The 27808-nt window shown below is 49.2% G+C and overlaps 11 protein-coding genes across 11 annotated transcripts; 7 read left to right on the top strand and 4 right to left on the bottom strand.

Annotated features, from left to right (window-relative positions):
• Positions 1-246: 246 nt before the first annotated feature.
• On the top strand, positions 247-2748 carry J7337_008351 (uncharacterized protein; the record flags this gene model as incomplete). Its single annotated transcript, XM_044825970.1, has 3 exons — positions 247-795; positions 843-1740; positions 1796-2748. The coding sequence occupies 3 exons, from the start codon at positions 247-249 to the stop codon at positions 2746-2748; spliced, it is 2400 nt and encodes a 799-aa protein (XP_044678887.1).
• A 1387-nt stretch (positions 2749-4135) lies between these two features.
• On the top strand, positions 4136-4502 carry RPL37 (60S ribosomal protein L37; the record flags this gene model as incomplete). The annotated part of the gene is made up of 2 exons (XM_044825969.1): positions 4136-4271; positions 4357-4502. 2 exons carry the CDS (start codon positions 4136-4138, stop codon positions 4500-4502), a joined length of 282 nt encoding a protein of 93 aa, XP_044678886.1.
• A 558-nt stretch (positions 4503-5060) lies between these two features.
• Positions 5061-5971, bottom strand: J7337_008349 (uncharacterized protein; the record flags this gene model as incomplete). The annotated part of the gene is made up of 3 exons (XM_044825968.1): positions 5061-5339; positions 5386-5670; positions 5732-5971. 3 exons carry the CDS (start codon positions 5969-5971, stop codon positions 5061-5063), a joined length of 804 nt encoding a protein of 267 aa, XP_044678885.1.
• A 1048-nt stretch (positions 5972-7019) lies between these two features.
• On the bottom strand, positions 7020-7717 carry J7337_008348 (uncharacterized protein; the record flags this gene model as incomplete). The annotated part of the gene is made up of 2 exons (XM_044825967.1): positions 7020-7329; positions 7587-7717. 2 exons carry the CDS (start codon positions 7715-7717, stop codon positions 7020-7022), a joined length of 441 nt encoding a protein of 146 aa, XP_044678884.1.
• A 1089-nt stretch (positions 7718-8806) lies between these two features.
• J7337_008347 (uncharacterized protein) lies at positions 8807-11053 on the top strand (the record flags this gene model as incomplete). The annotated part of the gene is made up of 2 exons (XM_044825966.1): positions 8807-8957; positions 9015-11053. The coding sequence occupies 2 exons, from the start codon at positions 8807-8809 to the stop codon at positions 11051-11053; spliced, it is 2190 nt and encodes a 729-aa protein (XP_044678883.1).
• A 1235-nt stretch (positions 11054-12288) lies between these two features.
• J7337_008346 (uncharacterized protein) lies at positions 12289-15210 on the bottom strand (the record flags this gene model as incomplete). Its single annotated transcript, XM_044825965.1, has 3 exons — positions 12289-12425; positions 12477-14738; positions 14790-15210. The coding sequence occupies 3 exons, from the start codon at positions 15208-15210 to the stop codon at positions 12289-12291; spliced, it is 2820 nt and encodes a 939-aa protein (XP_044678882.1).
• Positions 15211-17886: 2676 nt separating this feature from the next.
• On the top strand, positions 17887-18359 carry CBP4 (assembly factor cbp4; the record flags this gene model as incomplete). The annotated part of the gene is made up of 3 exons (XM_044825964.1): positions 17887-17942; positions 17998-18182; positions 18229-18359. 3 exons carry the CDS (start codon positions 17887-17889, stop codon positions 18357-18359), a joined length of 372 nt encoding a protein of 123 aa, XP_044678881.1.
• An 816-nt stretch (positions 18360-19175) lies between these two features.
• EGD1 (Nascent polypeptide-associated complex subunit beta) lies at positions 19176-19851 on the top strand (the record flags this gene model as incomplete). The annotated part of the gene is made up of 3 exons (XM_044825963.1): positions 19176-19237; positions 19378-19550; positions 19619-19851. 3 exons carry the CDS (start codon positions 19176-19178, stop codon positions 19849-19851), a joined length of 468 nt encoding a protein of 155 aa, XP_044678880.1.
• A 1957-nt stretch (positions 19852-21808) lies between these two features.
• Positions 21809-22564, top strand: RPL24 (60S ribosomal protein L24; the record flags this gene model as incomplete). Its single annotated transcript, XM_044825962.1, has 3 exons — positions 21809-21859; positions 22034-22177; positions 22277-22564. The coding sequence occupies 3 exons, from the start codon at positions 21809-21811 to the stop codon at positions 22562-22564; spliced, it is 483 nt and encodes a 160-aa protein (XP_044678879.1).
• A 420-nt stretch (positions 22565-22984) lies between these two features.
• On the bottom strand, positions 22985-23602 carry J7337_008342 (uncharacterized protein; the record flags this gene model as incomplete). Its single annotated transcript, XM_044825961.1, has 3 exons — positions 22985-23161; positions 23214-23416; positions 23479-23602. 3 exons carry the CDS (start codon positions 23600-23602, stop codon positions 22985-22987), a joined length of 504 nt encoding a protein of 167 aa, XP_044678878.1.
• Positions 23603-25672: 2070 nt separating this feature from the next.
• On the top strand, positions 25673-26185 carry J7337_008341 (uncharacterized protein; the record flags this gene model as incomplete). The annotated part of the gene is made up of 1 exon (XM_044825960.1): positions 25673-26185. The coding sequence occupies one exon, from the start codon at positions 25673-25675 to the stop codon at positions 26183-26185; it is 513 nt and encodes a 170-aa protein (XP_044678877.1).
• Positions 26186-27808: the final 1623 nt, after the last annotated feature.

Genomic DNA, 27808 nt, shown 5'->3' with positions numbered 1-27808 from the left:
CAGTCTTGGGCCCTCCTGGTTCTTGGGGCTGAGATCCCCCCCCGTACTGGTCTCAGGCCGTCTGTATAACCACATCTGCACAGCATCAGCCGCTGTCGGCTTTCTCCTTCGCTTCAACATCGTCTCTCAATACCACAAGACCAAAGGCCGTTGTTGTCGCTGTCATAGCGGGCTTCAAACCACGCCTCGACGTCGGTTCGCTGTCGCTGAAACTATCCATTGCTCGAGCAAAGGATATCAATTATCATGGCGCCGTCTCTCTTTCGCAAACGCCACGAGGCCGAGGATATTATTCCAATCCCCGGCCCTCTCGAGACCGTCTCCGCTTCCGGTCGTGATTACCTCGAGAATCTACAGCAGTTCGAGAAGTCTCACAAGTTCGATCCCAATCTGCCCATCGACGACCTCACAGATGTCGACGCCGCCATCGCGACTGGAAATGCCGAGAAGGGGATTGAGATTGAGCACGCGCTCATGGAGGACAACAGTCCCTATCCCGAAGTTAGATCTGTTGTCCGAAACTACGATGTTGATGTCCCTGCCAACACCATCCGTGCCTGGACTATCGGGTTAATTCTTTGCACCATCGGTTCTGGTGTGAATATGCTCTTCTCGTTGCGAAACCCCAGTGTCACAGTCACTACCTACGTAGTCCAGCTTGTCGCCTATCCGTTTGGTCTTGGCTGGGACTTGATCATGCCTGACCGAGAATGGACCTTGTTCGGTCTCAAATTCAACCTCAAGCCCGGTAAATTTAACTACAAGGAGCATGTGGTAATTGTCGCCATGTCCAATGTATGCACGGTTTTCCTCTTCCTCATAGGCATCACTAACTCAGATAGGCGGCCTACGGTGGCGGTGTTCTCTACGCAACTGATGTACTCCTCGCGCAGCAAATCTTTTACGGCCAAAAGTTTGGCTGGGCTTTCCAGATCCTATTTGGCATTACGACTCTTTGCACTGGATATGGGCTGGCTGGACTTGCCCGTCGCTTTCTGGTGTGGCCGGCTGCTATGATCTGGCCCACTGACTTGGTCAATTGTGCCTTGTTCTATACGCTTCACGATCACTCCGGCTCGGACCCTACTAAGACCAATGGCTGGAAGATGGGACGGTATAGATGGTTCTTGATCGTTGGAGCTGGAGGTTTTGTTTGGTACTGGTTCCCAGGTTGGATCTTCAAAGGTCTTTCTTACTTCACCTGGGTTTGCTGGCTTGCACCTCACAACGTTAAAGTCAACAAGATCTTTGGTGGCATGACCGGCTATGGCTTGATGCCTACATCCTTCGATTGGACCGTGTACAGCGGTTACCTACAGTCACCTCTTATCCCTCCCTTCCACGCCATCGCGAATGTTCTCCTGGGCATCATTGTTTTCTTCATCTGCATATCAATGGGCATCCACTTTACAGGTACCTGGTATGCGGATTACTTCCCAGTCCAGTCATCCGAGTCCTACGACAACACGGGCGCCATCTACAATGTTACGAGAATCCTCGACAGTAACTTCCAGTTCAATGAAACTGCCTACAAGGAATACTCGCCACTCTTTCTACCGACGCAGTTTGCTCTTTCTTATGGTCTGTCCTTCGCAGCTGTTACAGCAGTTGTTGTTCACGTTGTGCTCTACCATGGACATGAGATCTGGAGACAATTCAAGCTGGCCCGCAATCAGGAGGATGACGTGCACATGCGACTGATGAAGAAGTACCGAGATGCGGAGGATTGGTGGTATGCGAGTAAGTCTGGTGACATTCTAACAACCCCAAATCTTTTCATACTGACACTCATCAGCTCTTTTCATTGTCATGGTTGCTATTTCCATTGGCGTGATTGCTGGTTGGCCAACTGGCTTCCCCGTCTGGGCGTACTTCATTTGCCTCCTTATTCCCGTGCTGTGGTTGATCCCTATCGGTGTTGTTCAGGCTATCACCAACATCCAGCTTGGTCTTAATGTCCTGACTGAGTTCATAATTGGCTACATGGTTCCTGGTCGCCCTATGGCCATGATGATGTTCAAGAATTACGGCTACATCTGCATGGGCCAGGCACTTTACTTTGCGCAGGATCTCAAGCTTGGCCACTACATGAAGGTCCCTCCCAGAGTCATGTTTTCATCACAGCTGGTTGCCTCAATCTGGTCGGCTATTGTACAGATTTGCGTGATGAACTGGGCACTGGGACACATTCCTGACGTTTGTGCGGTCGATCAGCCCAACAACTATACCTGCCCAGGTGGCCGCGTCTTCTACACGGCCTCTGTGATCTGGGGAGCCATTGGACCCGCTCGTATTTTCAGTCACGGCTCAATCTACTCGTCGCTCCAGTGGTTTTGGCTGGTTGGTGCTGTCACACCAATCATCACGTGGCTGCTGGCCCGCAAGTGGCCTCGTTCGATCTGGCGATATGTCAGCACACCTCTTATCTACGGTGGTGCTGGTATGTTGCCCCCAGCCTCTGTGTATATCTACCTATGCTGGGGCATGGTCGGTGCTTTCTTCAACCGCTTCGTCAAGAGACGATATACGGGCTGGTGGCTCCAGTACAACTACGTCACTTCAGCGGCCTTGGATTGTGGCCTCATCATGTCAACAATGGTGATTTTCTTCACCTTGTACCTGACCAGTGCTTCTCCCCCCAATTGGTGGGGTAACTATGGCGCGTTGGAGACGATGGACTGGAAGACCACTGCGGTCTCGAAGACAGTTCCAAAGGGCTCGTTTATTGGACCTTCAACTTGGAACTAAGTAACCAATCTTGTAAATGGTTGTTCATGGGCATGGTTTTGGGAAGAGAGATTTGGATAACTGAAGGAATTTCGAGGCGTTATGATCTAGACTATTTGTTACTTGGCAATGTTTCTTACTACGCGTGCGAGATACCTCAATGATGATTAATGTTCACGGACTTTCTGGAAGAAGCTGTTTGGATATGAGTGAAAACTTACGAGCATTTGAATTACAGCTGTACCTTCAATTGAGATTTGAATTCATATCGTCATTCAGAGCCAATGAGTTTTCTTAACGAAATAACTGTTACACACAAGACTCGATCAGTGGAAGGCAGAACTTAGTACGAAGCTGGACTTGCAGCGATGCGGAGTAAGAAAATATAAGACTTTAGAAGAGGGTGCCAAAATAAACTTAGTAAAGTCCCCTAAGCTTAGAACAAAATACCTAAATCTTTTCATCCCTTAGGATTAAGGTACTGAGTTTTCTTTCTCCCCCTAGATAGGATATGTATTGTACCTATATACTATGGAAAAGAGAGAACGAAGATAAAGTATAAGATAGACAACTATCGTTTCTCATACCAAGGATGGCTAAAGGGGGAATAAAAGAAGAATAGAAGAGCGAGATAGCTTGAGAGGATATTCCAGCCTACCTTATTGTATTACCTCGACTCTTACATGGCAGACAGTTCCTTACCTTAGGTACCTGAAGGTAGATGATGGCATCTCCACTCTGCGCCTTCCACTGGCAACACTTTCATGAGACCGGGAGATGGCATCTGTAAGGCACCATCCTTGCCTTACTTGATGCATTGGCACTTACAGCACTTACATGCAATTGCATTCTCCCACGCCTTCAAAGGGAGGAGACGAGAAACTCATCGCGCCTAACACCAGTCGTACACCTCAAAAACGCTAAGTTTGGTGGTACTGCTGCACGTGACTGCAAATCCTTGCTCTTTCCCTACCTAGGTACGTAGCGTAAATCACCATCGCTCTTGCCATCTAGGGCAAACAAATCACATGATCCAACCCCCCACAGCTCCTTCCCAAAAATTCACTCCGGCAAAATTGGTCTCCTAAATTGAAGAATTCTCGATCGCCATTCAACTAACCGCCCAAACACCACAGCCAAGATGAGTACGTCGCCGCTCGTCAGCTGCTCGCGAAACAACAGCAGACGATGCTTCTCCCGAGAGTAACTAAGAGTTTATGCTAATGCGTCTCAACAGCGAAGGGTACCTCCAGCTTCGGTAAGCGTCACAACAAGACGCACACCTTGTGCCGACGATGCGGTTAGTTCTTATGCCCTCTTGTCTCGCTGTTTAGGCAGCCCTCGATATGTGCAACGGATATTCGAAATATAGCCGACGCTGAATTTAAACGATGGCGGGAATCGAGGGATGTCTGAACGGCGAGGCTTGGAAACATCAAAGTCGACGGAAATACTGATGGGATCTGAAATAGGTCGCCGCTCTCTTCACGTTCAGAAGCATGAGTGCTCTTCTTGCGGCTACCCTGCTGCCAAGATCCGCAAGTGTACGTGAACTTCTCACAAATGGCGTTGAGAAACCGATATCGAGTGCTCGACGCTCTTGGACAGCATTACTAACTGCATCAACAGACAACTGGTCTGAGAAGGCTAAGCGAAGAAAGACGGTCGGCACTGGCCGCACTCGCTACCTCAAGGATGTGTCTCGACGATTCAAGAACGGTTTCCAGACTGGTACCCCCAAGGGCGCTCGAGGCGCTACTGCCGAGAAGGCCTAAATGGGGACCGCATCCCTTCTGATCCCTTCCACCACCTCTCTGGCCTAACCCTCCTCCACCACGGACGTTAAAAACACCCGCCTCTTCGAGAACATACAACAGCAATGGCGGCTCATAACATGAGCCTAGACCCAAGGACAATCTGGTTGGAACCGGAGTTAGGGTGGTGATTGGGACGGGCGGTCGTGTTTGTCGGTTCGTGGATGAAAGGAGCGTAAAGGAGCGGCTTGGAGCATGGGCATGGTGTTTTACATGTTTGAGCAAGGAAGTAAAAAAAAAGGACCCTTTTGCTCTTCTGAGATTCCATAGGGTTTCGGTTACGAGGTTCTGAAATGGCATCTTGATTCTGCATCAACGTACCTATGGCCATTGAGCGGACCCACGTGAGGAAAAAAAATTGGTCGACTGTCGTGGCAACTCACGTCTCGTGCATGACACTATATTGATTGAGGTGTGACCTGCAACTTGAAAGGCTGTCAAGCGGCGGTTCTGAGACCAACATCTTGCATGCCACGACGATTGCTCTTGGCTTTGATTTTGGTTTCTATTTAGCATCCATCATGTCCCTCTTTCAAAGACCTTAACACCGCCATCCGCAACAACATGATATAAATATTCAGTAGCACCACCCAAGGTCTCTGCTCCAGGTCCTGTAATACGTACTACTCCACTGACATCCCTCGCTGTCCCTGTATCAAGCATCCGTAGGGCCAAGACCATGTCAGCTTGATGTGCTGAAGAGAGCAGGAGGCTGGCGTGCTCTCGTTCAAGCGTGGTAACTTGGGTAGCAACAAGAGGCACGTCGGCTGACAGAGTGAGTAGCGTACTGTGAACAAGCTGCGAAGGATTTAGCAATTGACACACTTCTTCTGAGCAGACTTACACTTCGTAGGCTAAGAACGGCGTCTTGAAGCGTGAGACTTGTGGTTGAGTCATCGGTGATAGCGAGAAGCGCATCAAGTTGGTCGATAATAAGGATCTTACGCGACGCACGCAAATCCGCGATAGCGCCTTCAATTTCCCCTTTGATATCTGCAAGCTCTGTACTCCGAAGCGTTCTCTCTTTTCGTGTGCCCGGTACCCCGTTCTTGGCTTCACCATAGAGTCCTGAGAAACCGTCGATGAATGTGAACCGTCCTGCTCTGCTTAGGGCATCTAAATCAAGGCCCTGGCCAATATTAGTATTTGCCTATACAAATAGTCCATTGATCTGTCTGTGAACTTGTTACCAATTTTGTAGAGCCCTCTCTCCAAAAGGCACCATCTCTCATGAAGCTCAGCAGTATGACGCCTGTGTCCTTGGTGCTCTCATCCCCATCTGCACTACCTCTCAGATATGAATACACATGGCGCAGAACCAGCCAGTTCGCGCTTGCACCAAGCACGCTGGTGACAAGATTGAGCGAGGACTCTGGAGGCAGAGAGATGTAGGATTCCAAAAGATGAGGTATCCGTGAAGTAGAAGCCATTTCGGGATTGAAATATGGGGGATAATTATTAAGTTGATACAAAATATTCTGAGGGTTGAGTAGCACTGTGCGAGAAAATCAGTGCTTAGTGGAGATGGAGGCGATAGGCAAAACCAACACTAACTATCACATTTGGAAATTTGAACTACGAAGAAAATGTGTGAAGTATTATGTTCAAATTCGGGTTATGAGTAAGTAGGAGTCTGTGGAAGAAGGTCTTTTCCATCCGGTTGATTACCTTTTGCCAACATTACACAAACTTGGCCGTTAAAGGAGGGACGAAGCTGAAAATCATTGCAAATTTAACCTTATTAACTAACACTCACTACCTACCTCGCGAATTCTGCGCTCCGATCTCTGAGAGAGAATATTCAACCTCGCCTTACTAGGGTGAACTGTTCCTTTATAGAGTACCGTCGTCATCAAGTCTAACAAAATTCTCAAGCCTGTTAACGCTCATGAGAAGATGGTAGTCTATATCTAACTAGCCATTTCTTAAGACTGGACTGGCCGAATCTTCCGCTGGTGACTTGCGTATGACACACGAATTTGTTCATGAATTCTAGGACCTCACACAACGGGCAAGGCTTCGTTTGAATCGACAGTTTTCGTTCGGCCTAACAACAACATCCAATGTTCAAGGAAGCGAATACATTAACCTGGAAGAGCAGTACCATGGGAGGTATGTGACGGGCTTCATTGGGCCAAGCCTGCATTATTCTTGAGAATGGCACTTGATATTTGGTATTGGCCGTACACACAAACGTCAAAGCTAATTCTCTTCCTGAACTTGATCTTCATCGGGGAGAAGTGACCGAGAGCGAGCAATGACGAGTATTTCCACTATTTGAAGGGAGTAGATTTTAGGCCACAGATGCCTGTCTCCCAGTCCGACGTGGTGATGCTGCTCAAGCATTTGTGATGGGTGTTATTGATGTCGTGGGCCCTATAGATATCTGGCTGTGATATTGTTGGCATGGTTCAGAAGGCAGAAAATATCCCGGAATCGCGTCTATTATACAAATAATTGATGAGTTTTGGTGTTGCCCTATTTGCCAAACAGACCTCCAAAGACAGACGAACCACCACCACCCCCTCCTCCACGGCCACCATGTCTTCTGGCTTCAGTTCGGATCCATTCCTTCAGAAATTCCCTGTCCGCGAGCTTTCTGGCATCTGATAGCTTGGTCGTTGTTTGTGCCTCCCCGCTATCGAAACTTAAGAGCGTGGGAATGCTGGTGATCATGTAAGTCATAGCTAAGTTGGGACTTCCTGACATGATATCCGGAGAATCAAACTCAACAGTCGCGAGAGACACTCCACCCTCCTCCTCGCCAACGCCAGACTCAACAAGATCTCTGATGAGAGGGCTTACAACTTTGCAGGTTGAGCACCATGAGGCGGTCCACAGGGTCAGCAGGGGGTTCCGGGACGACGTCGAGAGTGAAAGGTAGGTTGAGAAAGAGTCATTGTTGCGGATACTAGCTGGCGGTCAACAGACAAGCTATTTCTCGGCAGAGGGAGACAAAGACAGCGATCGACAAATGGATTGCAAGGGGGAGGGGGGAACATGTGCGGAGACATGTGATCTATCAAAGCAGGCAATTTGACTTACGGGGCGTATATCTGGTTCTTGGCTTGTCGTGATGTCGTCGAAGAGATTAGGGCTCGCTGGAATGAACGAGGTATCGTCTGTGCTTTGTTACGGAAAGGCCGGAGCCCAGTACGTAAGGTGAATGGGTGCATTATCTTGGAGATGAACCACAGCCTCAATGGCCAAAGCTGAAAGTGAAATTGGACCTAAAATGCTTTGGTAGGATGGAATTCAAGCGAAGATTTGGAGGTGAGCCATGGTAAGACGCCCATGTCAGGAATGATGTAATGACCCCAGCGACAGGACCCTTCACAAGGTGGGGGATGCATTGTTTACTGGGGCAGCTGCAGTGAGATGGGCCAGTGGTGAGCTTGCAGAGAGATACTGCAGAGTGCCGACCGCACGGGACACTGTTTAAACAACAACAAGGCGGTCACGCGTGCAGCATCTACAGAAGTGAAACTTGGTTTAACCTGGAATCGTCCTTAGTTATGGCACTGCCGCCGCTCCCGCCAAGTAGCCAACCCAGCCCAACCCAACAGGATGATGGGATAGATCCTTTGTCACCAGGCCTAGAGGCACGGGAGTGGAGTAGGAGTCGAGCCTGGTGATCCAACGTTAACCTTACTCGCGTTATCCGTTGAGTAGTGCCAGGTAGACCGTTACGAGTCCAGTCCAGTCCCTTATCAGGGAGAGACATGGAAACCTTACCTACTTATAACCCTCGTATTGCTTCTTTGTGAGGACATATTCCTCACAGCGAGCCAAAGTGGCATGTTTTCTTCATCTTTTTTTGCCTCTTCCGTTGTATGATTACAGGCGGGGTTTGTTTTTGCCATATACCTAGGTACCTTTCATACCTTATGGCTTGCAGCTGGTAACGACTTGAACACTCCACAATTATTGGACCCTGATGCCTTCCATCGCTTCGCGACGAAACTAACTGGCGTCCCATCTCGATCACACTCACCTATAAACATATTCCATTATCCATCATCCAATGTCCCTAACCTAGGATTCTGTGTCCAGCCTTACTTGGTTCTCCCTCCTCAAGGGCGCGCCCTGCATTAGAAGCTTTGTTTGCCCCTTATATCATTATCCATTTGACACCTACAATCGAAGTATCCATCAAGGTCTATCCCCCCCTTCGAGCATCTCATCGAGAACCCCTCTTTACGCATCAGAAGTGAAATCCAAAACTCCAGTTTTCATTTGCATATTTGCTTGAGAAAGTCGTCCTTATGCAGTCAGAGAAATCAAATGTGCCCAGGTGGCGGCGCTTCCTGGGCGGCAGCGGCAGCGGACCTACCGGTGCCAGGCCAGACGAATCGTACGGACCTTCCAGATGGAGCATGGGTGTTCTGAACGACAAGAAGACTATTGAAGTTCCAGGTAAGCTCAAAAACTCACGTGTTTCTATGTCAAATTCGCAAGACTGACGCGTTATAGGTTCCGTGCTTCTTCTGGCATCACATCGCAATGAGCCTCTTGGTCTGCGAAATGTGCACGCCAGAACATCTCACTCATCCATTCCGGCTGGATTTCCTGTTGATACACGAAGGACATCAGCCTCATCAGCGGCGGCGGCGGCTGCTGCTGCCTCAGTAGCGGAGAACCATGCTTCCCCCGACGAGAGTGACGGCAAGAAGAAAACAAGCGATGGGGCTATCATCCTGGAACCACAGCCTGAAGAATCAGGAAATGACCCTTTGAACTGGCCAGCTTGGAAACGTGACATTGCCCTTTTGTCGCTTGGTTTCTATTGCATGATTGGCGGCGGCACAACTCCCATTATCGCCGCCGGCTTCACCGACGTTGCGGAGACATACGACGTTGATGTCGAGAGGGTCGCTTTGACCACTGGACTCTACATGATGGGAATGGGCCTCGGCTCCGTTGTGTTCTCACCGACCGCTATCCTATGGGGTAAACGCCCAGTATATCTGGGCAGTGCTATCCTATTCATTGGGACATCACTCTGGGCAGCATGGTCTCCAAGCTTCAATTCTCTCCTCGCGGCCAGAGTCTTCCAGGGCTTTGCCGTTAGCCCTGTTGAATGTCTTCCATCAGCCACAATTGCCGAAATCTTCTTCCTCCATGAAAGAGCCTACCGCATTGGTATCTACACTCTTCTTTTGCTTGGCGGCAAGAATCTGGTCCCCCTTGTCAGTGCCGTCATCATTGGCGGTCTTTCGTGGCGTTGGGTTTTCTGGATCTTGGCTATGATTATTGCTTTTGGTGCTGTACTTCTCTTCTTGTTTGTCCCGGAAACCTTTTGGGATCGCACCCCTCACGCAAGGCCTAAGCATCCATCCAAGCGTCCAAGTTTTCTTCGCCGACTCTCATCTCGTCATGCGGTTCCGCAAACTGGTGGAGAGGGGCTACTTCAGGGTGAGACTGAAGCACAATTCGCAGATGCGGAACATGCTCAAGATGGACGCCAATCACCTGCTGCTCTTCATCGAGGCCGGGATCTCCATGTTGGCTTTGCTGAGTCTGGCGACGCTGCTGAAGAGGCAGCAGCGCCTGTGACTCCAGTTTCGCCTAGGGCGGTAGTCCATCCGTCTGGTAAAAACCCAGCTGCCCCAGGGGACGTCGGCAGCGCGACTGGAAGTGAGTCCAACAGTGCGTCTTTCAAGCTGGGTCCAAACCTCGAGAACGAGAAGTTAGATGCATCGCAGCTCCAGGGTCCGCCCAAGATCCAGGCCTACACACACAACCTCCGTCAGCAGCCTCCAAAGTCATTCGTTCAACAGCTTAAGCCCTGGCATGGAAGGCTAAACAGTGATAGCTGGCTCAAGGTCATGGTCCGCCCTTTCATTCTATTCGCATACCCCGCGGTCCTTTGGTCAGCTGCCGTGTATGCTTGCTCTGTGGGTTGGCTTATCGTCATCTCGGAGTCGATTGCCATGATATACCGCGACAAGGATTCTTATAATTTCACCGCGCTCCAGACAGGCTTAGTGTATATCTCGCCTTTTATCGGCGGTATCCTGGGAACTGGCGTGGCCGGCAAGGTCAGTGACATTATCGTCAAGATCATGTCCAGGCGTAATGGCGGTCTCTACGAACCTGAGTTCCGTCTTGTTATGGCCCTTCCCATCCTTATCAGCACATGCATAGGCCTCATGGGCTTTGGCTGGTCGGCAGAAGAAAAAGATCATTGGATGGTCCCTACCTTCTTCTTTGGAGTTGTGTCATTTGGGTGCTCCCTTGGATCGACTACCTCCATCACGTTCTGTGTGGACAGTTACCGCCAATACGCCGGAGAGGCTTTGGTGACGCTTAACTTTTCAAAGAATATCTTACATGGACTTGTTTTCAGCCTCTTCGTCACGCATTGGTTGCATGGCGATGGCCCGAAGAAGGTGTATATTTGGATTGGTATAATCCAACTGCTTCTCATGCTGTGCACAATTCCTATGTACATCTACGGCAAGAGGGCACGCATGTGGACAGTTCGAGCAAATTTGATGGAGAAGTTCTGATTTCGAATGGGCATTGCTTGGAGTTTTGACACCTTATTACATGAGACAGAGCGCACCGCATGATTCCTTCGTTTTGACGATACGGAGTTTGTCTGTTTGTTATTAATTACAACATAGGGCCTGGCACGCAAGTGCTATTGCATTGAATACCGAGACCCAGCATGATTAGAATGAATATTTCTGTTAGTCAAGATGACGATTAGTGGTATTATTGAGAACAGATTTGTGCATCCATTAATGAGGCTGTCGCTGGTGATTTCTATCGAATACTCGTGCAATAAGAGACTGACTTAACTGTTTAGCAGTTGCTTTCCACACCTTTGCCTTGATGGATGTCCTCCTCCCGGTTCCGGTCTAAACTACCACAATATAGCAGGATATGTAACTAGAGTGCTGTAAACCTGCCCCTATCGACTTTCGTCACGCGTCCAGAGTTGACAGGCATAATGATGAGAAGTCGCTAGGTAACATCGCGACTAAATGGCATTTAGAGGGTTCTCCCCCCCCCCCCCGCGTAAGCGGCACAGACTCTGGTGATCATTCCTCTCTGACTATAGATGATTTGTAAGGTTGCGGCTGATTAATTTTGTTATCAAAGTGAGATCGAGGCTGAGGGCTCATAGTAATAGGACACTAATATACTGAGGTGCAGTGTCTTTCAAGCACATGGACGCACAAATACATGACACTCATGGTACCCTTTCAAAGGGTGGCAAGCTGGTAATTATCAGTTCGGCGATGGAGGTTATAGTGCTTCTAAGAGATACTCACCACCGTGGTGAGTCGAGTCCTTCATGCTGAAGGATGAATATTACGAATGATGTAACTGGAAAGCAATTCCACATTAGCGAGGAGCCTGGAATACAAATTAATCTTGCAAAGAATAAGCTATACTTCAGGACGCTCTGGGCCTATAGTTTGATTGGTATTCTTGTTGCAAACGAGGAACAGTAGCCCGTTCTTTTCATTTGTTCTTCTCCTTTTGTATGTAGACAATTCCGTGCAAGATGCTGATGGTTTTATGAAATGCCCCTGATGGTATATATCTGCGCCGTATGCAATCAACGCTAATCCCAAGACAACGTATCCAACGCCCTTTCTTTAATTCATACATCTCAGGGACTGAAACCCTTGTTTGTGCCTGCAAGGCATCGATTCGTGTCCCGCTATCTTCATCAAATTCATGTTCATCCTTCTTTCTGTGTCTGAGGTAAGACGGGATGAAACTGTATAGTTCACATGAGAACACAGTCGCCTTCTTGTTGTCTCTCCATCTTGCTACGGGAAATGCGCTCACGCTGACGCGCGCCGTTTTTGCCTGCACCACGCTTCAGATCCTCTAAGCGCTCACGAGCTTTCGGGAAATCTTGAGCTGTGCACTGTCGTCAGTTGTCGTCCACAAGTATGATTTTATTGCACTTACCGGCTGCTCGCCAATACCAACGCTTTGCATCCTCCAGATTTGGGGGAACGCCGATACCCACCTCTGTGAAGTAACCCATGGCATATTCAGCCTTAGCAAGGCCTGCAATGGCGGCCTTGCGGGCCCAAAGGTAAGCCTCAGTGTCACTTTGTCCTAGTACACCTTCACTACCTGTGAGATACCAGCCACTGAGAGCAAGCTCTGCCTGATGCTCCTCTTGTGTGGCAGCTTTTGAGTACCACTGAATGGACTGTCGAGGGTCGATCGGACAGCCTAGTAATCCATATTCAAAAGCACATCCAAGTCGATACTGAGAGAACTTGTAACCCAGGTCGGCAGCTTGGAGGAATAGACTATATGCATATGCTTCATCTCGAATTATAGCATCGTTGGGTTGAGCTGATTCGTATAACAAGCCGAGTTCGTGTAGTGCGTGTGGATTCTCTCCATCTGCTCGCTCTGCAGCCCGCTTCAGCCACCCCACCGCTTCCCTGGGATTCTTGGGCTGACCAAGAAGCCCTTTCAGTAGGATCATTCCAACCTTGTACATTGCTGGAGGATCGCCCAAAGTGGCAGCACGTTTGTACCACTGAATTGCTTTCATTGGGTCCTTACGTGTACCACCTCCTTCCTCATGGCCAATCTCGCAGCACACTGCGGTTCTATAAGCTGCTGCAGGGTGTCCAAGTTTTGCAGCAGACTGGTACTGAGTGAAAGCTTCTTTATGGTCGCTATCACCGAAGAGACCTCGCCCGAGACAATCTGCCAGGAGAAACATGGCGTCTGGATTCTGGGCGTTAGCCAACTTCTTAAGAATCTTATGACAATCGATAAGATAACGCTCGCGTGCCCTTGTACGTTGCTTAGGGTCTGGCATCTTAGGCGCCAAGACGTCGGCAGCTTCAACCAACTTCTTGGCCAGTCTCAATGCTGAGTCCTGGTCACTTGAATTGTTCTTGATCAGCATTCTGAGATGTTCTAGTTCCTGTGTGGTAACAGGGCCTTCGTCCCTGGCCGGCTGCCGTTGGCTATTGTTCCTGGGTGGAGACCGTTGCTGCTGTTGATACTGAGGTTGTCGTGACTGAGGCTGAGGTTGTGGTTGCGGCTGAGGTGCCGGCGTAGAGACTCCGTAGTTTCTAACGGGAGCTGGCTTATTACCCAGATGAACCATTGAATCTTGCATAAGACCCGGTCGGATAGGAGCAGGATGTGAAGGAAGGCCATCCGCATTCATGGGTCCACTAGTACGAGCACCATTCATAGCTGCTGGTGCACTAGGTCCCCTGGTCGGTACTTGGTTATAATCCTGATCATACGCAGTCTGGTAGTTGCTCAACGGTGGAACCGGTGGGACTGCAGGGACATCTGGCACATCGCCAGCCATCTCAAACACAGCTGTTTGAGGTTGACGAAGGACCGGTTGTGACTTGGCGTGATTAAGAACGGCTGTTTGGTGGGCTCCTCGCTGAGGCTGTTCATTGCTGGGGCGCATTGACTGTTCGAACGAACTACGTTGCCCTGGAGCTGGTGCAGCATCGAAGTCCGGCAGGCTGACTCGATTGTGCTGGGATTCTGGCCCGTATTCAGGCTGGCTGTTACCTTGATTGTCGAAATAGGTATCGTAAACTTCGTCATAAGAAGCTGTTGATGGTTTATGGTATGCACTTCGATCATCATACTCCCCAGTATAGTGGCCTCCCGGGCCTCCTTGTGGCCCAGCTGTGTACGACCTTTGGGTAGGTGCCCGGTGACCGCCAGCAGTCGAAGGTCTTTGTGGTATCCCTCGGCCAGCGGGAGTGCTATATTGCATTGCGTCCATCCGTTGAGGTGGTGGCATGTTGCCTCTTTGTCGCATATCATCCACAGGCATCGTTCTGCTACGTGCCGGTGGGCCAAAGCCACCTACAGGCGGCTCTCGAGCACCGTTATATACATCGTTATAGTTTCCATAGCCATCGGGAGCTCCGTAGCCTGGGTTCTGCCGTGGAGGACCTCCTTGAGGATAACCTCTCGGAGGGGGTCCGCGCCCCGCATTCACTGGTGGTCTTCCATATTCGCCCTGGTTGCGTTGGGCATCGGAACTTGAACGTCCATTAGTTGGCACCATCGGTCTCTGGTTCATATCCATATGCGACATTTGATCAACCATCTGCTGCTCATAAGGCATGTCTGGCCTTCGTCCACGCTCTTGTGGCACGTGCTTTTGTCCGAAATGCCCGTCTCGAGGACTCATAGGAGGCGTGTTCATAGGGTGGCGGCGGGCTTTGCATGCGATTGTAAGCTGAGAGTCATAGCATCAGGTTTGAAACTCACCTGCGGGATCTGAACTCGACGCATATGGTCCTGGGCGTATTCCGCCTTGCCCAGGGTGTCCATTAGGAATGCCTCTGCCTGGTCCTGGCATCGGGCCTCCTCGAGGAGGGCGCTGTTGCCCACGATGCGGATCAGCTGTCTGTGGACGAGGAATGGGCCCTCCGCGAGGACCGGGTATCACGCTACCACCGCGCCCATATTGGTCTTGTGGAGGCGGTCCTCTACCATAATTCTGGTCTTGACGTTGACCTCCAAAATCCTGTCCAGAGCCATACCCATAGTCTTGGTGATACTCGTCATACTGTTGTGATGCTCCATACTGTTGTGGCGGCGCATTGGCTTGTTGTCGCGGGGCATGCCTAGGTGGTGCTTGGCCCCCGTAAGGTCGCTGTTGACCACCATAGCCGCCTTCGTATGCCATAGGTGTGGTTCGACTGTTGGCGACACGAACAAACTTTGTGTCTGGGTTGTCGTATAATGCAAACGGTTGCAGAGCCAGAAATCAAAAGAAGCTGTAGGTTCTGAGTATCGGTCGGCGCAGAATGAGTTTCAATCACTGTCGCATGGCGTGCCGCAGCCTCAGCAACAGGGGTTCCAATAAGTGTGTGATCGGCGGTCCAGATCGTGGAAGTACTGCAAGAGAAAGGATGACAAGTTGTCGATAATCCCGGCCAAAAAAAGGACTTAACAAATAATGAGAGAAGGATAATTGTGTCCTCGAGTCTGCAAGTAGCTGGCAAGATATGGTACAAAGCTGTCAAAGAGACCAAGTTCGTCTGCTATACAAGAAAGTGAAAGCGAGGACAGGAGGTACCAGAAGTGGCGCAAAGGAATATCGAATAAGGTAACCTCAGTTTTTGCAAAGGAGTGCTCATTTGAGGAGAAGCATTAGTACCCTTCAAGCGGACGGGGGATGCCCTTTATGCTTGGTTTATCCGAAACGGAAGAGCTCAAGGTATCCATGAAGAGGCAGGTCAGGTTGCCTCCAACCTCCAACGTGACCTGCCCCCAAGTGCATGTGGTTTCCATCCATTCAGTCAGGTCCAGTTGTTCTTCAATGGAAGCTTGTGGAGCAAGAGCGCTAAATCTCCAGTGGCTTGTCGTTTAGGGCCGTTTTCTAGGTTACTCTGAGTGGGGTCGTCCAGGTACCAGTCTGCATGCGGGTACCTTACTTGAACCCCAGCCCCTGTCGCTCGGGATAAATTATGACACTGAATGGAGGACTTAAGGGTTTCAATGCCTGTATTGTAGGGCCCTTGGCCTTAATAATCCTGTCATGTACGGGCCCTGTTCTGTCAAGGGGTTTTGTCTACCTACTTGTATGCCGCGAAAGAAAACAAGCGACTCGGCACAAGGAGGTTCCCATGGAAGCGAAGCGCTTGATGGAATGGAGGAATGCCGTCACGAACTGACAACGGCTCTTTTTTCGAGTCAATACTGTACCCGCACAGTCAAAAGCCGCGGTGCTTCTTTCACAGCCCAGGGGTTTCCCACTAGGCAATCCATTCCAATGATTCGAAGAATCGAAAGACATGGCGCTTCGCCGCTACCGGCTTGGCTTACAATCGCCAACAGGCTGCATAACTGATTGTGGCTCAATCCAACCCCTGCTAATTAACGGCGACGTTAATCGGTTTTACTGGCCCGGCTTCCGTCTTCAGGCGATGACTTATCCAACAGGGTTTGGGTATTATTGCTTGCTTCACACAAAGCTGTGTTTTGTATCACAATGCTCGTCGTCATACTACGCTGGCATTGTTTGCTCCCGCAAGGATTTGATCTCTCACTCATTCCTCCAATAATCATTCATAACAGGCTCTTGGCTGAAAAGACTGGCCTCAAAAGCCGAAACAAATCAATAAAACAATGAGCTCTCTTGAATTCGCCCTCTCTTTAGTCTACGTAAATGCCGTTTATAGTACTTTTCTTACACCCCTGATAGCCCTAAGCACGGTGGCTCGCATAACATCATCTATGGATCTGGCCAAGAGCAATGAATCCCAATTAACGAACGGGTTTCATGGCGCTCTCAAATTTGACAGGTCTTGTGGTGGTTAATCGGCGCTAGATTGGAGTGAAACGTTGCGGTGCTTGTCCCCATGCTCTCGCTTAGCCCTCCGATGAAGGTACTGACGTCAAGAAGCCAGAGGCTATGCGATTATAACATCGTGAAGATGGAAACAGTCAAGTGCAAGGCCGTGAGACAAATGTGTTGGAGGGAACCTGTAGATCCGACGAAGCCGGAGATCAATTGTCTACCAACTCGATTCCTGATACAGTCCGCAGGGGTTACAAATATGCATTTCCGCGATTTAAATAGGTATTTTTACCACAACAGAATTAAAGAAGACTAATAAGAGGTAATTATTCTTATATATAGATAGAGATAATACTAGAGTGATTAGCATAGATTAGCTACTGAGAATGACTAATCTAAGTACCTGTAATAACATTTGTAACCCCTGCGGACTGTACGCCATTCGTCAAGGAAGTGTCCGAGCTGACTTCAGTTGTCAACCAGTTAACAGCCACGAAGCCTCTTTTCTGGGAAGACGGGTATCGCCACCTCAGCTTCTCGTTAAACACGAAAGGAGAATACCACGCTGTGGGAAGCTGAAACATTGTCTTGGCTCTTGAGCCGTGTAGGTGGTCGGCCTAGCAACTTTTGCTCCAAGGTGACTACCCTATGGCAAGCTATTTGCTATGTTCACAGCAGAAGATCGGCATGTATGTACCTAGTTAAGGAGTACAGTTTGCATGTTTTGGCTTCTAAAATACTACCAATGTATGGAAATCTCAAAGAGCAATGATTGTAACCCCCAGTTGCAGAGTACCAACCTCTTATCAACGCTAGAAATGGTGCTAAGAGCTTCGTGACCCAAGTCAAGGAATATATTCGGCTACGGGCCATGCTCAGCTCCGTGACCGCTTTCCCGATTAGACTACTACCAATGAGGGCATACTGCCAAATCAATGACGGATGCAGAATCGTGCAAGTCATCATTGGAAGAATTGATACCAAATTAGATTCAACTCCAATTTCTTGTTGCATTTCACGTCTTCAAATTCTGTACTCGTGTTCCCCCCCCTTCTCATAATGGCTGCCAAACAACCATCTTCAAGATGGTGGTTCTGGACCAAAGTCCTGATGGGGTAAGTCTTTGCCATTATTAGAGTCAGTGAAAGACCAAGCTGATGTATATTGCAGTGGCGCTGCTGTCGCAGTCGGCGGACCGGCATTTACAATGTGGTTAACTCCTACCGAGGAAGAGCTTCGATCGAGATACAACCCCGAGTTGCGGAAGAAGAGTTTGGAGAATCGCGAGGAGCGACAACAAGAATTTGACGACTTTGTGACTCGACTGAAGGAATACTCCAAGTCGGATAAACCAAGTGTGTTTGTTTCGTCCGCGAAGTATCAATTACTAACCTGAGCTAGTCTGGATTGTCGTGAAAGAGGAAGAGGAGCGAAAGCGCAAAGCCGCCGCCGCCGCTGCGAAAGCATCTCAGAAGGACGCAGACACTCGACGAGAAGAGATGAGGAGGGAGGCAGGCCTTGACGCAAAATAGAGCCGCCGATGGTAACTAAAACCGAATGCCCTTTATGCTTGTAAGATCATGTGGTGTGGTGAAGGGCGGCTCATGTATAACAGCTTATCATAGGAAATACCTTAGTTGCAGGGTTGAGTAAATTATTTGGAGTTTTTGGGATCAACATTCAACTGCTTTCATTCGAAAACCAAGATGAAATCATCTTTCATTGCCTAAACTGCCCCGGCACGACAATCGATATCTCCATCGAGTGGCTAGGTATCCGAATCATCAATTTTCTGGAAACAGCTGAGGAAGGGCTAAAAGAATGTGATTACACCGAGTAGGTAGCAGTAACTTTACCCGACAGAGCCCTCGCTTAGGTGCAATTGAATGGTTCATGCTTTCGTCTCAGACAATTTTTTACAGGAAGTGACTGAATAGAGCATCTCAAGAGCTCGATATCAAATGCCATGGCTTCCTTGTGCGTGCGGTTTTCTTCATTTACCCCACGAGCCTGGCGTGAGGCGGCTATAACGTCACGGGCGATGAATGTGGTCCCAGTGAAGGGCGGAGCACCAGAGCCCCTCAAAATTATCGGCGAAAGGTAGTTCCACAGGCGAAAAACGCACAAAATCTACTTTGACTTATCACCACCGATTCGAAGCCGACGGCGACAAACAGCTAATTACCAAGCCTAACTTACTGTACGTTGCTGAACCCACGCATACACGAATTTCCGAGCAAAATTCCTTCCAACAATTGACTTTTCCCGTCCGAAACCCCCCCGACTGACGAGTTTTGTCCCAGTTTCGATCGAGTCCCCCGATCCCCCGCAATCGAATTTCGCCCATCATGTCGTCCGCCGAAGTCCAAGAACGTCTCAAGAAGCTCGGCCTGAGCGCCCGAACTGGTACGTGACTTTTGCGCAATTTTAAGATCTAAGTTCGAGGTGAGAACAGCAAACTGATCCGTCATCTAGGGTATGTCTTCGCATTGCGATGCTTTTATCCGTAGGCTGTCACCATTAGTTGTCGCTACTAACGGATCGACTCAGTGGAAAGGGTACCCCCCGACGAAAGGTCAAGCGTGCGCCCGCCCGCTCCGGCGCCGACGACAAGAAGCTTCAGCTCGCCCTTAAGAAGCTGAACACTCAGCCCATCCAGGCTATTGAGGAGGTCAACATGTTCAAGCAGGACGGAAACGTCATCCACTTCGCTGCTCCCAAGGGTTAGTCATCATACACTGGCATGTTTCGTGGGGCTCGGTACATATTGACATTCTTTCCACTCCAACAGTTCACGCTGCTGTTCCTTCCAACACCTTTGCCATCTATGGTAACGGTGAGGACAAGGAGCTCACCGAGCTTGTCCCCGGTATCCTTAACCAGCTCGGTCCTGACTCCCTTGCTTCCCTGCGCAAGCTCGCCGAGAGCTACCAGAACCTCCAGAAGGAGAAGGGCGAGGACGATGACGAGATCCCCGACCTGGTCGAGGGTGAGAACTTCGAGAACGAGCCCAAGGTCGAGTAAACTTTCTCTACACAGTCAAGGGCGAAGGGGCAGTAAAATCGTAGGTCTGTTCGGCCAAGAGGCTGGCTAGTTTCTCCTACGAGGCGGGTTTTATGTTTCCCCCTGGTATTGGGCAGTCGTAACAGTCACTCCCCTGCTCTCTATGCTGAGTAGCAGAGGAGCAGGTACGGGCACGCAAAAGGTCACAGCTCGGGAATGTCATGGTGGAATGGCGACCTTATGCTCGCTGAGGTTGATTGATCTGTACGAACAAACAAAATACGACTTACATCGGGAGAAATACCAATCTCTAATGATGTCAATGATTGCTACGTTTTTCTAGTTGGAAATCTGAGCCTCCGTCATTTCTGATCCACCCTGACAGTGCCATCTCACGGGCGTCGTCCTTAACTTGCCGTCTGTGAGCCATCAACTGTCCTTGTTTCAAGTAGCGATACGTCTTACCACCAGGACAAATTTCTGTAGAAGAGGAAGCGCCGCCTATCCTACTAGCGAGATCGTTTGCTGCTTCCCACATACAACGCCTGGAAACTCGACTTGCTCCGTCTGTCTTGAAAGCCTTCCGGCCTTGAATAACTCCCCCAATGAGGTTCTCTTCGAAACCTGACCGTGACCATGTTGCTGCTAGATTGCTCGCTGAAATCTTACATGCCCTCATCTGTACAGACCGTTTCGAAAATTCGAATTCCTGGTCCGTCGTTGCAACTGAGAACTCCCTAAACGAATAGCCTCCCAGCCACTTTTTGCCAGCGACGAGGTTCATCCTGCCTTCTGCTGAAAAGGAGCGTCGACATGCAAGATCAGAGTATTGGGATCTTGGCAAGACGATGCTACTAATGTATGCATTGGTAGGATCGACGAATATTGATGTGATGGCTGAGAGAAGTGAAGCGCATTGTTTCAACGCGAGTTTATCAGAGCAGGACTTGGATAATGTTGGGGGCGCATCTCCTCGAGCAGGTTTTCGTCGAACAATTCCAGTTCTAGAGAAGCAAGCCCTTCCTAGTAAAGAGATTTGTGCATCACCTCCAGGCTTTGCATTTACAGGAGTGGGGGTTTCCCATGCTGAATCATCTTCTTGAGAAGCCATTGTGAGTTCCATACTAGCATCACCGCCTGCTTGTTCAGTAAAAGTAGTGTTTTCCTTCGAAATCACTTACATGGTGCTTCTGAGCAGTACATGTGCAGCTTGACGCTGTCTTTGATCTCGAACAATTGCAAATGGTTGTCATTCAGAATTGAAGCGCTCGTCTTCATCTGGAGGATACTCGACTCGTCATCTTTATCAAGAATATTCTCGCATTCATCAAGCAAGAAACGGTTGAAAGTTCGTATAGCTAGGACCTCCGCATGCCAGTCATGGATGCCCACGCCATTGGATTGTGATATTTTTGACGCTGGTAGGCATTTCATGCCAGTTCTACGATAAGAAATTTTAGGGTATGCAGAGAAATAAACAGGAATCGAATGCGCTTACGCCAGGGCTAGACATGTTAGAATGCCATCTTTCTCAGCAACGATGCCACTCAGCGGAACCCATTCATGAACGCCATTGTCGCGAACAGCAGGTTTTCGCTTCGACGGTAATTTGTAGAATTGTTGCAGTACTGCTTGTGCCACCAGATCCGCCTGAGACGTCATCTAGCCATATCCAGTCTATCCAAAAGGCCGATACAAAATCCACGGGCCAAGACTGAAAATTTGGGACTTTTTGTCGTGTTGATATCAGTACTAGGTAGGTATGATGAGGTTTCACGATAACCTTAGGTGCCCTCCGGAGAATCATCGGTAACTGGTGGCGCACGTGATCACAAAGTTGGAAGGACCACATAGGTAGTCACTTAGGGCAAGTGCACCCACATACTTGGGATTCGAATTTCAACTTTCCATTTGCCATTGCCAATCCACGGTCAACCACACAACACCTTGTCGCCTTCAAAGCACAACCAGCGACAAGATGCGAACCTACGAGGACACCTTCTCCGGCGCGAGAATCTACCCTGGCAAGGTACGCTCCTTCAGCCATTATCCCCATCCGTCCCCTTGATGCGATCCGGTCGATTATCGAAATGCGAAACGCCCCAGTCGCTGGAGGGTGATGACGACGATGACGGATCACAGGACGAGCACTGGGATTTATTTGAATCAGGACATCACAAGGCTAACGGGTATCGCTTCACAGGGTAAGCTCTACGTCCGTGGCGACAGCAAGATCTTCCGATTCCAGAACGGCAAGTCGGAGTCTCTCTTCCTGCAAAGGAAGAACCCCCGCCGTATCGCATGGACCGTCCTCTACCGCCGACAGCACCGCAAGGGTATCTCTGAGGTACGAATCCACCAAACTTTAGCAGCGCTCACAGCGGCTATCACTGCAGCTGGTGTTCTGCTAATTACCACCGTTCAACGGAGCTGACATATTCTACAGGAGGTTGCCAAGAAGCGAACTCGCCGCACCGTCAAGTCTCAGCGAGGCATCGTTGGTGCTTCTCTCGACGTGATCAAGGAGAAGCGCAACATCCGACCCGAGGCCCGTTCCGCTGCCCGAGCCCAGGCCATCAAGGAGAGCAAGGAGAAGAAGCAGGCCGATGCTGCTGCCAAGAAGTCCGAGAAGGCTAAGCTCGCTGCCCAGGCCTCCAAGGGCCAGGCTGTCCGACAAGTCAGCAAGCAGGGTGCCAAGGGCTCTGCTCCTAAGGTTCAGGCCAAGAGCCGTTAAGTTAGGAATGGACTTTGAGGGAGGAAGAAAATGGAAGAGTGGAGTCCGTGGTTCTTGTGTCTTTATCCGGCCGGTTCTTCTACAATCTCGGGTGCATGGATTGCCAATAGGGTGCATTGATAGCTGAGCAATGCAAAATGGTCAAACAAAGCTGCATCTTTCATGCCGTGGTGAACACGGGCTGTACAATCGCATGGTCCTAGGTAAACATGTCACGGCGTCGATCCAATTGCTGGCGACATGTTTTGATGGATTTGACGACAAGATGCCTTATGATACGAGAGCAGGCTTCACAAAAAATGACATTTCAGATCGAGATGATTTTCATATGCTTCGAATTGAGCACGCGTCGATCTATCTTGACCCTTCATGCTTCACGTCTATATTCTATTCCTTTTGTGTATTGCAATGCAACTTCGATTACAGCTGGGCCAGGACGCCTAGGGCACCAGACTTCTCGATGCTTCCAGGCTCCTCGTCCCTTGCAGCGTACACGACCTTGCCTTGGTCGACAATAATCGCAAAGCGTCCAGTTCGCTCACCGATATTCCAGCCGATAGTTTGGGAGAACTTAGCATCCTTGTCGGACATGAAGAGCTGGTCAAGTTAATCCTGTGATGCTGGCCTATTGAATAAAAGAGAAACTCACGATCTTGTCATCGGTAATGCCGTTGGCCTTGGCCCAGCCGCTCATGACAAAGGGGTCATTGACAGCGATGACAATGACCTGATCAACACCCTTGGCCTTGATCTTGTCGACGTGTTCCAAGTAGGAAGGAATGTGAGAGCCGGAGCAAGTAGGCGTGAAAGCACCTGGGATAGAGACAAGAACAACCTTCTTGTTCTTGAATTCTGTGTTAAGCGATGTCAGTATGCGCGTACTCTGAACGAGACTTGGATGTGAAATCACGTACCCTGGCTGGCGTTGAAAGGGACAGGTGTACCACAAGTAGTGAACTCAGAGGTTTCAGGCGAGGGAGGGATATAGCTGAACCAGACACCCTCTGGGAAGTTATCACCGGCCTTGAGCTCAGACATGTTGACTTTATCTAGTAGGTAAACTTTTGTGTATGGGATTGTAAGTTGAGCAGGGCAGAAGAAAATGTGTATCGAAGTGTGAGGAAGGGAGACCAAACCACAACTTTGAGGGCATCTGCAGAAGTTTATATCGTCCCTGCCTTCCGCATGTAGACAGTGCCGCTCTTTCCCTTAGGCAGTCTACGAGTCGCTACCTAGGCAGGTACCCCGCCGCTTCTCAAAGAGGGTCCTGATGAGGTCAGTGAAGACCTGTGGGGATCCTCGGAAAGCGGTCGGCGTGGATGGTGGAACCGCTATCGGCCACTCAAGCCGCAATGGTATTGAGATACGCAGCACCTTGATGATGGAGACCGGGTTTTTCCCAGGATCCATTTGGAATCATGTCAAAAAAGTCGGTGCTCTATTGATAAGATGAGGTCCCCAATACATGTTCAGTTCTCCAGCCATGACGCATCCTTCAGTTGTCCACTTTCACGATGATGTTCAAATGAGGCTCGGCGCCAGCTTCGGCGAGCGAGAGGCCAGTCGGCGCAACATCTGTCACCCACTTTATAATCTGCTAGGATTACCAAGATCGGGAAGACGATGATTTACAGAACATTCAGATGTTGCATATCATGATTCCAAATGGTCACAATGCAGTGATGAGTTTGAACGATACGATGATTACTGATGACAATGTGTAGTCAAGCGTGTACTTCCCATTGTATTGCGCAACAGTTGTTTTTGTGTCACCAATAAAGTCACCCAACTGCCAAACCATGAGAATCCCGGTGTGGCTGAGATTCGTATCCAGGGATTATACCTGTGTCACTAAAGTATAGCTATGTGAGAGACCGTCAAACCTCGTAGCCACGGCATCAGTGGATTCTCTGATGGAGAATCCTCAGTCTCTGTTGACGTGAGCCGTGTATAGAGTTTTCTACGAATATTCCATGCGCCACTATGTACGGACTTAATTTACACAAATACATCACGCATCCCAGCCCATATATTTCATGAGGGAGGCGCAGAGCCACATATAGCCAGTATCTCATGAGTACTGTTGTATTGGCTGATGGCAAAGCCGCTGAGTAATTTCCAGAATAGAACCATGATGGTCGATGAAGAACAACCCTGAGATGTTACAAAACACATACTCTTGACTCCATTGTCAACAAACCTGCAAGTCGACATAATTTTAAAGTTTAAACCTCAAGATACCCCGAACGGCTGCCATAACGGCTGTGAACGGCGTTGTAAACCTACGTACCTCAGGTGTCGGTGTTGCCACTACCCTGGACCTAAGCACTTGTTCTTATTACCTTTGATCCTATGAGGCAAATGCATAACTTATGAAGGCGCCAACCTCAGCCTAATTCGTTTTATTATTCCTTTGGCTACGTAGAACATGTCCGGATTGCACATAGGCTCTAGGGATAATCCGTTGGCCAGCGTAGGATCCAGATCAATATGTGGACCAGTGACGAGATAATGTTATCTGGACTGAGCTGCATCAGTCATGGAAATATGCCATCATCAGATCACTTTATTTGGCCGCTCATGCCCATCGAATGAGAAGTATGCACTGTTTACTGACAATTGCCGGCCAACATCATGATAAGATGCTTACCTGATGTGAACCATTGATTGGCACACGGACCAAAACGTCCCGGAGCGGGGGAGCACGCCTTGCAGGAACCAACAACGTCGATATTTGACTTCTTCCAGCTAGAAACAAGCCCTAAATACCGTCAAACACTAAACAGATGTCTAGAGAAAGCTCAGAGAAACCAATTGGCAGCTCAGGTATATATATTCTTTCCAAATGCCTTATAAAGTAGTGCTGATGACCAATGTTCAGAGAATGGCGAATCATGGACGGTTGAGAAAGCCCTGAGTCACAATGACCTAGTTCATATATCAGATTCACCAATCACCTTTTTCCATCTTCTTGGCCTTCTCAAGACAACAAAGCGTGAAGGTTGGAAGAGACACGGAATTAAGTAGGTTGTAGGCTATTTCCGAGTATCTTTTACGGATGGGCTCACAAGTACCAGTCCCGAGTCGGTTGCAGATCATTCTTATCGAATGGGCATGGTAGCAATGTTTGCACCACAAGAACTTGACCAAGCCAAGTGCATGAAGATGTGCCTTGTTCACGACATTGCGGAATCTGTCGTGGGAGATATTACCCCTTTCAGCGGCGTCTCTAGGACTGAAAAGGGTAGAAGAGAGGCCGCAACCATCGCGTACATTGCCAACCGATGGTCTGGACCATACACTGCCGAGATTGAAAAGCTCTGGCATGAATTCGAAGCTGGTGAAACCCCGGAGGCTCAGTTTGCCCAGGACATTGACAAAATCGAGCTCCTTCTACAAGCAGTTGAGTACGAAAGGGAGAGTAAGAATGAAAAAGACCTGGGTGAGTTCATGGGAGTTGCCCGAAAGTTACGAACTGAGGCTGGAAAGGCATGGGCAAATGAAATACTGGGGGATAGGGAGAGGTTTTGGGAGGGCCGACAACACTTGAGGGGAGAACATGCCCAACAAGGAGGGCTCTCTGAAGAGATGACAAAGGCTCATGATGCATATTATGGATAGCTCGGGAATCAATTCCACGATTCCTACATTTATTAGTCGTTGAATTTCTTGCGTTGATAAATTTTAGTGGCTGGGATATTGCTACTTAGGAAAGCATCCTGACTTGTTGATGTACTCTATAAGAAATAGGAGCAAACAACATTCGAATCGCAGTCACTTGAGACTCAATTGTCAGCAGGTATTCAAGTCTCCCCCAATAATGTCAGCTTGGAGCGGATCATGCATAATGTGTAATTCAAACAACACGCGTCAAATGGTTCAGCTGGAGCTGCAAACAGCTTCTTCCCGTGTGAATATAGCACCAGGCAGGGTTGGTAAGGTAGGGCAAATGCCACCTGAGCAATGGGAGACTAACTATGCAGTCTGTACTGCATATGATTCTCCTTCAGGAATAGAGCCATGAGGGAGAAAAGCAATTGCATGGACTTATCACTTCTGCTATGTAGGACAAGGGTTGGCGAGTGTCACGGTATCAATAAATTCATGCACGCACCTCAATCTGAGCCAGCCACAGTTGGCCCAAAGCACCCTCCATTATCAATACCCTGTTTTCTGTACGTCATTATTACAGCAAGGGATGAATTCGCAGTTGTCAATTACGAAGATGAGCTTGTTGCAAGCTGGACGTCTTCAAACGAGGCGTGATTCAGAGAAACAATTAATGGACTTGAGTTTTGATTGAACGAAAAGGCCGGAGTCTTCAGCAAGAAGCATGTGTCATTACATTCCAAGACATTGTTCTCGCATGCATGGGATAATTGATTGCTGCTGTCTCGGAGAAACGCTCGATTGGGGTGATGTTTGCCCAGATTACCGAAGACTTGGCGACAAGATCCAGGTCCAGGTCCAGGGGAAGGGGCGGGACACTACACAGCCTAGACAGCACAGGCGACAGGGTAGGTATCTGTCCGTCATTTAGCAGCGATCTTCCACTGGAGCTAGGCCGAGCAATTGGAATTGACTTGTCAAATTTCCCTGCGAGTCTCGCGTAAGTCGGCCACTAAAGCTATCTACATAGGTATCCAGTTCTGTTGGCTTTGGTTAGGTAGCTCAGGACTAGCCCAAGCTTGACCTTGTCCAAGCTACTCCTGCTCTGATGTGCTTCACCAAAGCAAATAGCAGTCCTCGATGTCGATGTCAATGGCATGGACCGTTTTCACGGGTTGCCCGACGATCACGAATTTAGCGCCAGCCGCAAGCAAGAGACTTCAGTTACACATTCCTCACTTCTGAGATCAGAGAGGCGGCAAGGATACCCGTGGCTCACTCTAGGCCCATCCTGGTGGACAAAGGCATGGTTACCTACTTAAGGTAACTTACCTTATCTGAGAAGGATGCAAACCGAGAACAATCCTCTTCTTCCCAGTATGTGCGAAGCCACACCTAACCTAGGTGCAACATCAGACCGTCGACCATGTCGTTTTGGCCCTGATCCTCCGCCGCCAGCAAAGTCTCCTCGATCATGGATGCAGTCCAGGCGCCCACTAAGATCTACTAACCGAAAATCAAGTGCAAGGCTCATCCTTGCTTCGGAAGTTCATCCGATCTACAGTATGGGCTTACATGACTACCTGCCAAGAAGCATACTTCAGCTGGATGAGCCTTTTTAATTAGCTATTTATG

Source organism: Fusarium musae, chromosome 6 (assembly GCF_019915245.1).
Source record: "Fusarium musae strain F31 chromosome 6, whole genome shotgun sequence".
In the NCBI taxonomy this organism is placed as follows: domain Eukaryota; kingdom Fungi; phylum Ascomycota; class Sordariomycetes; order Hypocreales; family Nectriaceae; genus Fusarium; species Fusarium musae.
This window is presented reverse-complemented; position numbering and strand designations above follow the sequence as displayed.